We start from the raw sequence: 15,805 nt of genomic DNA on the forward strand, positions 1-15,805 counted from the left end.
TGTATCTGATACTAGTAAGCTACCTAGGTGACCAAGGCAAGCTGCTTAATATCTCTGAGTCTCAGTTACTTTAGCTGTAAAATAAAACCTGCAATGCATAGCACAGTTTCTAGTGCACATTAGGTGCTTGATAAATGTTCATTAAATGACTGATAGGACCTACTTCACAGGGGTTGTTGTAAGGTTCAAATGAAAATATATTGCGTTGGCCCTAAAATCTTTACACCCTGTATGCAAAGCTCTTTGCAAGCTTTAAATCACTATGTAAGCATCTAATAGTATCAAATAATACCAATTATAGGAAACCCAAGACCTCTGACTACAAATCCAGTGTTCCTTCCATTATGCTGTGCTACCTGGTACACAAGATAAAACATGACCCCCGATTTAGAAGTCTTATAATCGAATTGAGATACAAATATACATATTATAATTTGAATACCTTTTCAAAATAACAATTTGATGTCTTAAAGGTCAATAAATCAATTGAAAGGCTCAAAGAATTGAATTTCATTCCCTTTTCTATTACTAACTTGAGAGGCCTTGGGCAAGCCAATTAGTAGGAATAACTCTTGCCAGAAAGTGAGTACAGTGCATTAAGTCCCTCAAGGTTTAAATAAATTCGGTTATATTGTTGGGGAGAGGAGAAAGGAAGGAGAATATAGGGAACACTTCAGGTCCTTACTTACAGAATTTTGAAATTCAAGAAATTAAGGTGCTAAGCTTTGTTCAGCAGTCCAGTACTTGTACTAATATTAGTACAGGTCAGAAAATGGAGTGGGGAGACGGAGTAGTGGAGGGAAATGTTTTAATCAGGGACTGACAGGAAAGTAGCATTCCTGTATTTATTTCTTTGCTAGATTCATTTTCTGGAAAATAATGTCTCTTTTAAATTCCTCAAATCCCTTGCATGTTAAATAGACAAATGTATACATTATTAATTCAAAATCCCTTTTCAGATAAAGTCATTCCTTCAGGCTTTGCAGGAGTATGTGTAGATTTGTATCCTAATTAAACCTGTTTTGCTAAATATTCGCATTTAACTATTTCTTATTGAGTTTTCTAGTTTTTCTGTTGTGATAGCTAATGTCACAAGTATTGTTTTCTACCTTTTATTACAGATTTTTAGTATTTTAGCTATAAATATTCGTAAAAACCAGCTTTAGTGAGCTAGCCTGGCAACTTAATTAAATGCAAGTAATTATGAGAAATAGATTTGATGTTTGCTTTGGAGACTTGTAGTGGATAGGTTCTTAATGTTAATTTAATAAACACCCTTTACTACCTTGATCCCCCAAGAAATATACTTAAAGGCAAAAATGAAGATAGCAACCTATCTAAAAAATGATTCTGCTTTCTAGTGCCCCTTTTCTATTCCTTACCCTGACAAGAACAAAAGTTGGGATTGTGTTGCCTAGAGCAGAGGGAAAGTTGGGTGGGGGACCAGGTCACAGAAGGTAAATAGAGCTCTTCAGGATATAAACTTACGCTTTTTTTGGTCCTTTTTTCCACCTGCTAAACACTATTTAAAATATCAGTAAGAAGTTAAGCAACAAAGATAGTTAACTCTTATTTATCCACAATAAGATTATTGGCAATACAATTTGCTCTTGCCAAGTTTCTTTCAAGCTCTTATTTATATTGTCGTCTTTTCTGGTTAACTAAGCATTTTGTTAAGATAAACTATATGTTTGTTTGCTACGACCTAGGAAGGATAGCAAATACAAAATAAGACCTATAGAGTTTAATAATTACTATATGTGTGTAAAGTTCTTTGCAAAGGAATAGAGCTTGTGGAGGAAGAAGGGATGGTTAAGTATCAGAAGGTGTGGAGAGGTCAAGGAGAAGGAAGAACTGAGAAAAGGCCACTGGATTTAGCAGCATGGTTAGAGATGACAGCGGGGAGGTCTGTGGCACAGGGTGTGTTTGGGGACAGAGTGTGAAACTGTTTGGTTTCGTACAGTATGAGATAAGACTGTAATGGTAGAGTAGCACTGGGCAGTGTGTAAAGGAAAACTTCATTTAAAAAAATCTGGATTGCTCAAAAGTGGTCTGGGCAGTGTCTGGAGGTAATAGACTGCTCCTTGCTGGAGCCTTGATAACCTCCTCTCAGGCATTATGTAAGAGAAGGATTCTTACTCAGGCATGGGTAATGTCAATGTCAATGTCAAATTCAAATAAAAATAGGAGCCACTAAACCAAAAAATAAGGATCTCTACAGGCTGGGTATTAAATTAGAAAACCACATATTAACATCATCTATGTTCTATTGTAGTTTTAAAAATTTTGTTAAATATTTCCCAATACATTTTAATTGGTAGGGTTGTGTTAGTTTGATACCTCTACTCTACAATCATGACTAATGATTTAATTAAGAGTTTTAAATTCCTTCACATTTGTTTTTCTTTATACTGTTGTTATTGTATATATTGTTTTCCTGGTTCTGCTCACTTTACTTTGCATCAGTCCATACAATTCTTTCCAGGTTTCTCTGAAATTGTTCTTTTATCATTTCTTATGGTGCAGACCTCAAGGTACTATATATCTTGGTTGTGTGATTCTATGGTACTTTACTTTACTTTGGTCTGAGAGGTAATAATTTGTATTCGCTGCATCAAATGGGGCACAAAACAGGAATGACATAGGATGGGAAAATCATACAACTAAACAACTTTTCACAAGTCAAATTGTCACAATCAATAAATCAACAAGCATTTATTAAGCACCACTATGTGCCAGGCACATGCTAAGTGCTGGGGATACAAATACAACAATCCCTGTCCTCAAGGAGCTTGCATTCTATCAATGGAAACAACAGAGATGCATAAAAGTAAGTACAAAATATATAAGCAGTAAATATCTAGTAATTGGTAGGAAGAAGCTAGGAGGGAGTCAAAACAGGGCTCATGTAGGAGGTGACAACTGAGGTGAGATTTGAAGGGAGCTGTGAATTCTAAGAGGCAGAGGTGAGGGGGAAGTACATGGCAATTGGTGGGGTGGGGGTAGGTAAGGGTGGGAGCTGGTACAAAGGCATGGAGGTAGGAGATGGAATGTTGTGTACAGAGAGCAGCGAGTATCTATCTAACTTCATTAGTTCCTTTCAACTATTGTGAATTCTTAGAACATTAGATCCAGGAACATAAAAGGAAAAACAATAATGCATCCCAAAGCCAAATATTTTTGCACTAGCAACATTTGGCTCTTCCATGAATGAGACACTCCATCTCCAAGGTCCAGGTGTTTTCTCTGTCTGTCCCTAATGCCTGGAATACTTTCCCTCCTCAGCTCCACCCACTGACTTCCCTGGATTCCTTTAAGTCCCATCTTTTACTGAAAGCTTTCCCCATTTCTTCTTAATTCTCATGCCTTCCCTCTACTAATTATTTCCTATTTATCCTGTATATAGTTTGCTTTGTCTATATATTTTTGCATACTGTCTCCCCCATTAGATTGTAAGCTCCTTCATGGTCTGACACTGTCTTTTGCAAAGTTTTGTATCCCCAGCACTCAGAATAATGGTTGCACATAGTAGGTACTTAATAAATATTTATCACTTGATTGATTTGTGATAATTTGTGGATTATCTACATCAGAGGTGTCAAAAATGAGGCCATTTAGCTAGTCTGCATTACTTAGAAACAGATTAAAATGTAATTGGGAAATATTTAAATAAAAATAATTAAAAATAAAATAGAACATAGAAAATGTTAATATATAGTTTTTAAGTCAATATACAACTTGCAGGGATTCTTATATATGGTTTAGTGGCCCTGTTTCTAGAGTTTCTACTGATCTATACCACTCTCCCATGCCCCTCCATTGGTACAGATGTTAAGGAAATATGTTGTAGTTGGGGACTACATATGAGGTGGAATTTAAAATGAATTTGTGGATCAAAAACTAGAGAAGTACTATGGTTATTGTTCTTTGTTCTCAAAGAGGACCAGAAGGACATCACTATGTCAGGGTCAAGGCACTAGAAAAGCAGCAAGACACTAAGGAAAAGGGACTGTCGAAACTGAGACATTCTCTGTCTCAGAATGAGAATCTTCTATGAGTACTACTGGGATCAGAACTGACCAGAGAGTGTGGTGACTACATGGGAGCAGGTGAGCCATGTTAGGAATTTTGTAAATGGAATAACCTGGCTTCTATGGAGTGTAGAGATAAGGGCAGATTCCAATAGACATATAGATACCAATAGTCATGTAGGGTCTTCAGATGGCAGGTTTCTATTTTCTTGGGGGACGTAGAGGGATCTAGCTAATGAATTTATGTGGTTGGAAGTGAGGGGGAGGCGAGTGAAGATAAGAATGTTTTACTAGCACTAGGCATGGCTAGAATATAAAAATTTGTTACAAGACTCTGGAAATACTTTTACTTCTGTTAGAAAAGCAAAGAAATGATAGTAAAATTGCATTCCATAATTCATTATCCCTTTCCTCAAAAGGCATTTCATTTTTAAAACATTGATATATTTTATTCCCTCTTTGGGTTTAGGAATTACTTTTTTAAAAAAATTGTGGGTTACTTTTTCCTCAAGCTCAGAAAAAAAATACATTTGAAAAATCTGCAAGTATTGAAACAACAAATAGCCGTTGAAATGTATGTTTTATATTGTCAGTACTGTGCATCAGATGTCCTCATGTGATCTGGCAGTTGCCTAGACAACAACTCTAATAATAATGGATGGCCCTCATGTATTATCAGTTCCTTGTAGTTTAGCATCCACATTCCCAGCACACCTCCTCTTTCTTCATTTGCCAATCTGCAGAACTGCTTAACTCTGTTAAATAAACACACCTCTCTTGTCTGCCAAGGCAGACAGCATTATTTTTAAAACTACAGGAAACTGTGTAAGGGCACAAGAGGTTCTAGTTTAGAACAAATTACCCAATAAAAATTATTGCCCTTTTGATGCATCGTTTAGTTGTTAAGGCAGAACCTGAAATTAGCCGTCTTATATGATATGGTTGGTATTTGAGCAGAGTGGCGTCTTTGAATTAACAGTGTTTGTGGTTTAATGCAGTTTGCCAGCAGTGTGTGTGACATTATTGCTTCCTTCCCCTGGTCAGACTCTAAATTTAGGTGCAATTTTATTAGGAGTATATTCAGTACATCAGAAACTCAACTGTCCCAGAGAGTTGCAAGCTTTGTGAAAACGCTCCTGTCACACACTGAGAGAAAACATGTTAGGTCGTGGAGAGCAGAGAGGAAAGAGTTCCAAGGAATACCCTTTGAAGTCCACAGATAAAACCTGCTTATTCAAAAAGAATCAGAATTGGTTTCTCTAGCTCTATTTTCTCTTTATCGAAAAGTACAAGAAATCTTTATTTTCCCTCATAGACTGATGAGCTCAACCATCCATTATCAGTGCTTTGTTCATAATGAGCTGACCTACAGAATTGGCACTTTATTACATATTGTGTTATTTTTAAATTGTCCTCACAGCTTAATTTTCACTGATTTTTCCGTGGATATGTATGTGTATGTATACATATGTACACATATATGTATATATATATATACATATATATATAGTAAGCTCATATATGTACCTTATAAGCTAGCTACTCAACAAATACTTTTTGCCTGATGGATAAATGAAAGAAGAAATTTATTAGTTATTAAGATGCATTTTCAAAAGGTTCAGTAAGTTGTCAGAAGAGGAGTTTTCTTTTTCTCTGTCAATAGAACATGGAACACAAACTGATTTGTCTCCTGAAGCCATATCTAGTAGCCCAATACCATCGGCAAGTCATATTCACTCTTTAAGCCTCGGTTCTTTATCTTTAAAATGGGTTTGATAATGCCATTGGCACTATCCAACTCATGTAGTTGCTGCAAGGAAAATACTTTGTAAGCTTCAACTTATTATATAAAAGTGAGTAAGACTATTTCAACTAGTCCACCTCCTAAATAAATCTATCCAGGCTAATGCTAGATAATTTTTATCCGGTGTATATTCTGATGAAAACACCCAATGAGTATCACAGAATTACAGAATCTCAGAGTAGAAGGGCCCTCAGAAACCATAAAGTCCAATTATTATTATTCAATAAAGTAGTCATCCAGCCTTTGCTTGAAGGTTTCCAAAAAGGAAGAACTCACTACCACTTGAGGAAAGCCGGGTCACTTTTGGACAACTTCAGTTGTTAGGACTTTCCTTCCATCAGGCCTAAATGTGCCTCTCTACAACTTCCGCCAATTGTTCCAGTTGTGTCCTCTGGGGCCAAATATAACAAGTTCAGCTCTCTTTAATGTTACAGTCCTTGAGATACTTGAAGACAGCCACCATTAACCCTCCTTTTAATCAGGTCTTCTCTTCTCCAAGTTAAATGTCTCCAGTTCCTTTATCCCATCCTTATATTGTATAATCTCTAGGTCTTTCACCATCTTGGATGCTCTCCTCTAGCTACTCCAGCTTACCAATATCCTTCCTAAAATGTGGCACCCAAATGAGATGGCATCACTTCAGATATGGTTTGACCCAGACAGAGTCTAACAGTATCCTTACCTTCATAGTCTAGGACACCATGCACCTCAAGGTAATATTAACTTTTTTGTCTGCCATATGACACTGTTGACTCATAATGAGCTTTCAACCCATTAAAGCCCACTTGTCTTTTTCAGATACTGATATCTAGCCATGCTACCATATTTTATGCCTAGGAAAGTGATTTTTTAACCCAAATGTAAGACTTTACATTTACCCATGTTAAGTTTCATCATAGTAGATCTGTTCCAGAGTTCTTCCTATGAAGATCTTTTTGGAATCCTGACTCTTTCATCTGGTATGTTCACTCTTCTTTCCAGTGTCATGTCATCTGCAAATTCTATAAGTATGCCATCTCTGTCTTTATCCAAATTGTAGGTAAAATCATTAAAGAGCCCAGGACCAAATACATATCCCAATGGGATGTAAATCAGAATTGGAGAAGAGAAACATCCTCTGTCAATATTATGGGGAAGGAAAACTGCTTATTTTCCCACCAATTGGACCTGTGCATCCTTCCATACAATTGAATTCAACATTTATTAAGTGCCTTCTTTGTTCAAAGGCACTGAACTAGACACCTGAAAGCCACTATAAGGCAGCTTTCAGTATGAGCCTTCACAAAATTGCTAGTTGTGCCTTTGGCACCTCCAAATCTTTTCTGCCTATTTTTTCCCCTCAGACTCAAATCAAGCTCTCAGCAGTCAACTAATTCCTGTGCCAATCCTCTCTCCCAAGCTGTACACTAATAAAGGGCTAACATGTCATTCAATCAGAGGTTTTGGATGCTCTTTAAAACCAAAAATGCTTATAGACCTAAAGAATCATTTTCTAATGGTTTTGTTCTATACCTTGGCAGACCTGTGGAAGAGGTGTTTAGGGGTTGAAGATGGAGGAAGTTTTTCTGATTTCCTCAGATCACAACACATAGGTGGGCTTCCACTCTACTTATTGGTAAAGCTGGCCCTGGGAAGCTTATCCAGATGTTAAGGGGAGGATTAACACAAAGTAGATGTTTAATAAATACTTGATCGATTCTCTTATACTGTTGTTGGAATGGTTCTCTATAGAACAGTGATGGCACATTCAAGTAGAAAGAGGAGGAGGCACCAATCCATGCGTAAGAATCACTGTGGACCATATATTGACTTACTTTTAAAATGTAATATTATCTATACATTATTATATTTTTACTTATCTTGTTAAATATTTTACATTTTAATCTTCTTTGGGTGCACTCAGAAGTGGGCTGGGTTGTTTGATATCTCTGAACAAGAACTCTTATCTACCCAGAGGCTTTTGATGTGAAAAGAGCTCCAGAAGCATTAGATATTTAGGGTTTTCATTTCACACCTCAAAGTCTTATCTCAGGTCTTTTTTCATTTAACTGGTATCCCATGGGTATCTCAAACTCAGGACAAGCAAATCAGAACTCATTATCTTTTTGCAAAACCCGATCCCTCTTCCAAATTTCTCTGTTATTCTCTAGGGCACCTGTATCCTTCCCGTCACCCAGGTCCACAGCCTTGGTGTCATCCTTCTCATTCACACCATATATCTAATCACATCCCAAATCTTGTTTCCACCTTCACAACATTTCCCATCTATGTCCCCTTCTCTCTGTTCACATAGCCACCATCCTTGGACAGGCCCTCATCTCTCATCTAGATTTTCTCCCTGCCTGGAGTTTCTTCCTATTCAATCCATCTTCCATACAGCCAAAGTGATTTTCCTAAAGCATGGGTTTGACAACTTTCTGTTACTTCCAAGATCAAATATCAAATGCTCTGTTTGGCATTTAAAGCTCTTTACCACCCGGCCCCTTCACACCTCTCAAGTCTTCTTGAAATTTACTCCCCTCTATACATTTTGCAATGTGGCCGTACTGACTTCCACCCAATACTCCACTTCCTATGGCTGTCCTACATGGCTGGAATGCAGCTAACCTCCCACTCAGGAGGCAGTTTTCCTGCCTTCCTTCCTGACTCAGTTCAAATGCCACCTTCTGCAGGACACTTTTTCCTTGTGTTCAGCTACTAGAGCCTTCCCCTCTTCCCCATTTTGTATGTATCTATCTGTATGTACTTATTTATTTCCATATTGTCTCTGCTGTTAGACTGTAAGCTCCTTGAGGGCACGAATTGTTTTGCTTTTCTTTACCCCCCCCCCGAGCTTAGCACAGTTCCTAGCAAATAATAAGTGCCTAATAAATTTTCATTAATTGGCTAAGGATTGATTTTTGAGATATCTAGTGGCTCAGTAGATAGAGCTCAGGACTTGGACTCATAAACACCTGAATTCTAATCCTAGCTCAAACATTTACTTGGCAAGTCACTTAACTTTTCTCAGCCTCAGTTTCCTGGGGGTATATGGGAATAATATGGGAATATTATGAATAATAATGTAAGTATATATAGGAATAATAATAGCACCTACTTTTCAGGGTTGTCATAAAGAACAAATCAAATGAGGTATATGTATGTAAAACAAACCTAAAAGCACTTTATAAATGTTAGCCGATATTGTAATTATTTATATACTTGTTGGGCCTTACTCATTTCCCTGACCACATCATACTTTACCTCTTTAGCTTTTTTGACTAAACAGTGCAAAGCTTCGGTGAATATTCAAAGCTCGGATAAGCTTCTATCTTAGAAACTGTATTCTACAGAGATTAACTTGAAAGAAATCATTTTTTCATTTTTACTTGTTTCCTCCTTACCTCCTCACTCCAGGACCAAGGAACAGCAGAAATTATACCACCCAGGATGCCTAGCTGTTAAAGTGATTTTTGGTGGATTTCATATTACATGTACAAAACTGTCTATTCACCAGGTGTTTCCCTCCTACACACACACACACACACACACACACACACACACACTCACTCACTCACTCACTCTCTCTCTCTCTCACATGGGTGTCTTGATGACCAAGCTTAGCAAGCCCCCTCAATTATTTTTATTTATTGAAAAGCCTGCATGTTTGGCATTTCCTTTCAAAGTGTTTCAAACTAGCTGAGTGAACCCTCCCTCATTATCTGACTCAGTAGGTTCACTGAAATTGCCTGTAAATAGGATGTTACCTGATTAGGTGCCTCAGTGGGCTCTAAAGAGATGGACCGCAGATGAAACAATCAATGAAGAGAAAAAAGGATAAAGTTTCCATTAGAGTCTTCTAGGAGATTGAATAGAAGTAATTTGAAATATGACTTAGGAACTCTGTTGAGAATTGCTTGACTTTAGAATAATTTGTTAGACTGTGTTCTCTACTGTGCCAATCAGGCGCAGAATTCCAGGATTCTAGTGTGAGAATCATGCAAAGGAAACCTCATATAGGCTATTTTGTCATGGACAAAGTAAAAATTTTTATCATCATTAGCTAGATAATTAGTCCCCTCAACACCTTCACCTCCTCCCCACCCCCACAAAAAAGTCCTGCTATTAGGAAAAAAAGCAGTCTAAAGAAGAGCAAGCATATAAAGTTGTCCCTCTACATTGATGAAAATCACCAGATAATTGCTTAACCCTGAATTGATTGAAGGTTGTTATCAGGGAAAAGGAGGGTCCAGAAAGTAATCACAAAATGTTAAGTGAATATCAAGGAATTTTCCTACAACCCAGCAAGAAGATACAAATAGGTCCTTAATCAATTTGAAAGGACCTAAAACTCAACATAACATAGAGGAAGTGCTGGTCATGGAGAAAGGACACTTAAATTTGAGTCTGCATTCTGACTTGACCTCTCTGAGTCTTACTTTCCTCATATTTAAAATAGGGAGGGTAAGAACTATACTACCTACTTCACAGGGTTATTATGAGGTAACTAGATTGTAAACTTTAAAGCATAAATGAACATGACTTGTACATAAATCTTGGGACAAGTACAAAAGATTGTTAACGCCATTTCTGAACTAAAATTTTAACTACACAAATCAGAAGATCCCAAATTATTATTCCCAGAACAACTGTTTCAGTCCTTCATGCAGTACCTTTTGGGTAACTTGACCAAGGGATCATTGCTAAAAAGAACTTTAGATTTCAGCGTTTAGGTTTCCTTGGAGTTTTTCCATCCATTTATATAAGGTAGGGAATTCACACACACACCACACACACACACACACACACACACACACACACACACACTTACTTTTCAATTTCTGTGATCAGGAGGGTCCAGAAAGTAATCATAAAATAATAAGTAAATGTTAAGGAATTTTCTTACAGCCCTGCAACAGGATGTGAATAGATCTTTAATCAGTCTGAAAGTATTACAGGTCCTTGACCATTGGATAAAGGCAGCTAACACCATACAGGAAACATCTTGTGATTATCTAAAAGAATCAGTCATCCCCCTTGGGCAGAATGTGTGTATATGTATAGGAATATGAGAGTATGTGTGTGTGTATGAAAGTCCCTTCCCCACATTGTTACTCTCTGGTAAGGTGAAGGGCAGAAGCCATTTAGCAGTTGAGGAGTTGAGGCATTTTCTGGAGATAAAATCCTTTCTCCTGTACCAGAGAGCAACCAGGTGGGGAGGGGATGTTCTCTTCTCTCCATCAAATTGGCTATATCAGATTTACTAAATGAGTAGGAGACAGTGCATCCAGTTGGAAGCAGATATGCACACCCAAAGACACATGGGAATGCAAAAAGGCAAGAAATTAGACACAAGAGGGAAGAGAAACACTCATGAAGCTCTACGAAGAGAGAAAGGACTTCCAGGTCTTTTAGTACTAGGAGTTGTAAGTTATCGTTTGCAAAATGTGTATCCTGTACGTGTACCTCACTGCCATTGTACACTACATTTAAACCCACTGTTCCCATTGAAGCTGTGTATATTTGTGAGAGAATACTCCTCGGGTTTGGGGGGGGGGGGGAGAATATTTTGTACCAATTGTTCTTATTTGTACCATCTTAGTAATAACAGCTAAAAAGTTAATTAAGTCTACTGACTGATGGTTAATGGGAGACAGACTAATAGGAACTCATGAGCTACAGTAGGAGGAGTAGCCATCCACAGAGTTACCATTAGTGGTAGTTTTAGAAGCGTGATACCTCAGGGTATGCCCCTATATCCTGAGGATAGTAGCCACTTCTGTCAACCAAATCCATGAATGTGAATTCAAATTCAGAGAGGATCATGGTGGGGTGGGCAGAGCGGGGCACAACACTTACAAACTATTTAGTATATTTCTCTACCAGAAAGCTGTATTATGTAGTCATGTCCTTCAAGGTGAGATTGGTTTAGGAAAATAAAACCCGTCCTTCAGAAGCAGTGGAAAAGTAAACCAGAACTCAGCAGTTTAGCAATCATGCAGTTCAGGATTGACTTTGAGCTGTATATTCATGAGATCCAATATACCCCCAAACTAGTGAACCAAGCACTTTACATATATTAAATAATTTGAGTTTCTCAACCAACCTGTGAGACATGCAGAATGAGACCCATATTTTGACCTCAGCCAGTTTTAGAATCTGTTTGGCCCTACTCTGTGTGTTTGTTATTATTAGGTCTGTCCAACGGTGGTTTGGATGTCCTGGAAACTAGAGGGTTCTCTCTTACTGGAGAACTTTAGATGAAAGGTTGATGACCCCTGGTGGGGGACGGGGTTATACAAGGAAACTCTTAGTCAGCTATGGGCTCGTCAGTGTGGCTTCTGATGCTCCTTTCTCCTCTGATTCTGTGATCTCACCGGTCACTCTTCTTTTCCTTCTCCAGGCAGAGATGGTGCACAGCGCCTTCCAAGCACAAAGAGCTTTCCTCTTGTTAGCATCTCAATACCAACAGCCCCAAGAGGTAAGATCTATTGAACTTCCATGACACTGTGGTCCGCACTGTGTATCTATAACAACAGGCATGCATGTTGGAGAACGGTAACAGAAAATCACCTGAGCTGTTGTCTCTGAAATACATATCGCAGGTCAAGCCTTGGGCTGTGTCTATATGTTCCTACTCATCCCTATCAAAGCATAGCTGAGCTAATCAATTCAACCATCTTCACAATCTGAATGCACAAGTTGCATTAACATTTGTGTCCATGATTATAAAAAATAAAATGCAGCATGCACACAATTACATCTGTATTTTAGTAACCACAGCAAATTTAAGAGATAACATGATATGATGGGAGAAGGAGTGACATTTATGAAGTACTTTAAATTGGCAAAGCATTTTACTACATTATTTCATTTGATGCTTTAGATCCCTCATGAGGTAATAATAATAGCTAACATTTATGCAGCACCTACTATGTGCCGGGCACTATGTTAAGCTACCTTACAATTATTATCTCATCTTTACAACAACCCTGAGAGGTAGATCCTATAATTATCCCCATTTTACAGCTGAATAAACTAAGGCAAACAGAGGTTAAATGACTTGTCCTGAGTCATACAACTAACAGGTATCTGAGGCCATATTTGAACTCGGGTGTTTCTAACCTACCTAACTGCCCCAAGGTTATAGAATCATAGATGGCATCCTGCAAGCATTTTTAGAGACAATCTAGGCCAGCCTCTTCATTTTATGGAGAAAGAAAGTGAAGTCCATAGAGGTTAAGTGAATGGCCCAAGTTCACACAGGTAGTAAGTGGTATCAGCAGTTCTTGACTCCAGGTCTTTTACATTCTGAGCCCAGCGCTTTCTTCAGTCTACCACAATGCCTTCCATCATGGGAACTGTAAAGCAGGGTCTAGATCTGGTGCTCCCATTAGCTTTGTGTATGGCCTTGGCTAATCACATCAATTTCCCAGGCCTCAGTTTCCTCATCCATAAAATCATAACGATTGTGTTTTGTTGTTTGCAAATTATCTTCCATGTGGCGGGAGCAGGCCCCACCCCCACTAACAACCACAGAACTAAACCTAAAATTAGGTACCGGTTCTACCAAACCAGCGTGAACTGGCTGAATCCTACTGCTGAATACAGGTCTGAGAAGGGGCTTGCCTTTCTAGCAATCCCAAGTTTGTTTTCTTTCCAGGAGGAGTCCAAGCCCAGGGGCAGTGGTGTGGTAATACTAGAAATTTACGTGCATGCCTGGGGTGAAAGTAAAATCCATAAGAATGTTGGAGGTCACCTATTCATGAGCCCCAAGTTTGTTTGCTTTCTGACAAGGTTCCAATCATGGGGTAGGGCATCTGGAAGACTGTATAAGACCCTGGAGAAAAGGGAGAAATCCCTGGAGATAGATAAATTTTATTGATCATATAAACATCTGAACATTATAAGTATTTTTATTGCTAAAAACATTTAGCCAATCCCTTTGTTTATGCTTAAAGCTCCTGAGGTTGTAAAATTTGTCTGGGAATAGCAGAAAATAGAACTTCACTTGAGATTTATGGAATTTTCACCTTTGAAAGCATGAATCACACAGCACTAGTAAAGGAAAGAGCAAGCTGACCTACCTCACAGACGTGCCCTGAGTAGGTGAAATTACCCAGCATGTTCTTAATCAGTGGAACAGAGCGTCACTATTCAGTGGCTCTCTTACTAGCGCCAAGCTCCAATGTATGGCCTGTGATGGATGGGAACTTCCTTTTTAAGCAATCAGCAAAATCATGACAAATCGGCCTGTGCTTCTACCGCTTACAGTCTTTTTTATTGATGTGATTCCTGATTTCTTTATTGTGCTTTGTGTGTGCCCCATTGCAGAATGAAAACTTTTTGGACTTCCTACAGAGGCAGTACATGGCTTTCTCTCCTAAGTTTTCCTTGTCTTTGAGATCGAGTTATTTTTCTGAATGATATCATTGACCATGAACTTGTATTTCTCTTTAATGACAAACTTTTTGTAAGCTAGGAGCTTAAACATAGTTCTCAACCAAAGCAGAGCCATTAGCTATCCAGAAATTGTCTGTGTTTCCTTCCTTGGTTTTCTCATCTCTCTTAAGGAAGGTATATGGGAAAGATCTTTTTCCCATTGGTCCCTCAAAGTTGAGTGTCAGAGAGGTAAGACATAAGTTCTTGCCCCATCTGCATCCAGAGAATGCATTTGGTCCTTTGCAAAAGGGGTAATCAAAGCTGTTGGAACAGGAGGCTGTGTAGTGTGTTGGAGACATTGCAGTGCATTAGAAAGAGCCCTGACTCAGAATCATATAACCCCAGGCCAAATCCTGGCTGTGCCATTAACCATCTGTGTGATCTTGGACAAGTCACTTAATCTCTTGAGCCCTCAGTTTGCTCATTAGTGAAATGAAGGGATTATACTGTATGACTTCTAAGATCCATTTTAGCTCTATATCTATGATCTCATGTGCTATTTTGATATTTTATATTTAAGCCTCATTCTGCCCTTTCTTCGAGTGAAGTAAGAATACAGTCTTAATATCTCAGGAGAAGAAGAGATGTATGGCCACCTCCACCCACCTCATCCTCACACACAAATATTCCCTCTTCAATTCACAATGTGGGGTAGAGGGAGAATGGGAAGGACTCTGAATGATCTAGTGTGTGTACATTTCTTTTAAAATGCTACAAAATGAGTTATGGCAAGAGATAGTATAAGTTTGACTGGGCAAAGTTGTTTGGGATCACAACAAATGCAATTCTTGGTTCTCTCTACTTCAGTCATAAACACAATCATGGGGGGAGGGGAGGGGCAGAAGAGGAAGGGAATGGATTTGGTCAAAGGGCACACGCTGTCTTCCTCTCCCAGTATCAAGGATGTAGGCTGCCTAGTTTTCTTTTTTTTTGGCATTGGCTGAAAACTTTTCTAGTTTTCTTTATATCATCAAAAACAATATTCTCTAAGCACGAATCACTGGCAGGTGGGAGATATGGCATTGGTCCTGTGAAAGGATTTAACATCAAATAAAACATAGCTGCTTCCCCCAGCATGCCATAAAATCAAAGATCCCAATAATTACAACCCTCTGTCGTTATTTAAAATTGATATATTATTATCTTATGTTCTGCAAAATGGGAAAAATCAATATTTGTGTTGCTTTCCAGGAGACACCACTATATACATATATATTACATAAAAATGCTGCTGCATCATAAATGTAACCCATCTAGAATCAGCACCATGCCTTAATACATATTAGATATCTAATTACCAATTGCTTTGACTTCTTTGAATTTAAAGTAAAAAGAATGGGAAAGGGGATTGATTTGATTATGTCATATGTCTTCAAATCACAAGATTGTAGAGGGGGCATAGAATACAAAGGTCCTCTATTTCAACCTGTATCTGAATTCTCTATGCCCTGTATAACAGTATCCCTGATAAACAGATATCCAGCCTGTGACTAAAGAATTCCAGTTGTAAAGAACAGGCCACTCTCAGAGGCAGACCATTCTACTGCTA

The 15,805-nt window shown here is 38.3% G+C and overlaps 1 protein-coding gene across 2 annotated transcripts in view; it reads left to right on the plus strand.

Annotated features, from left to right (window-relative positions):
- CAP2 (cyclase associated actin cytoskeleton regulatory protein 2) overlaps window positions 1-15,805 on the plus strand; it is a 162,082-nt gene that overhangs the window by 62,810 nt on the left and 83,467 nt on the right. For both annotated transcript variants that reach the window (XM_036740974.1, XM_036740973.1), the window contains exon 4: window positions 12,218-12,295. In XM_036740974.1, coding sequence (XP_036596869.1) covers window positions 12,218-12,295 — 78 coding nt within the window. The remainder of the gene's footprint in view (window positions 1-12,217; window positions 12,296-15,805) is intronic.

This window comes from Trichosurus vulpecula, chromosome 1, assembly GCF_011100635.1.
Source record: "Trichosurus vulpecula isolate mTriVul1 chromosome 1, mTriVul1.pri, whole genome shotgun sequence".
NCBI classification, from domain to species: domain Eukaryota; kingdom Metazoa; phylum Chordata; class Mammalia; order Diprotodontia; family Phalangeridae; genus Trichosurus; species Trichosurus vulpecula.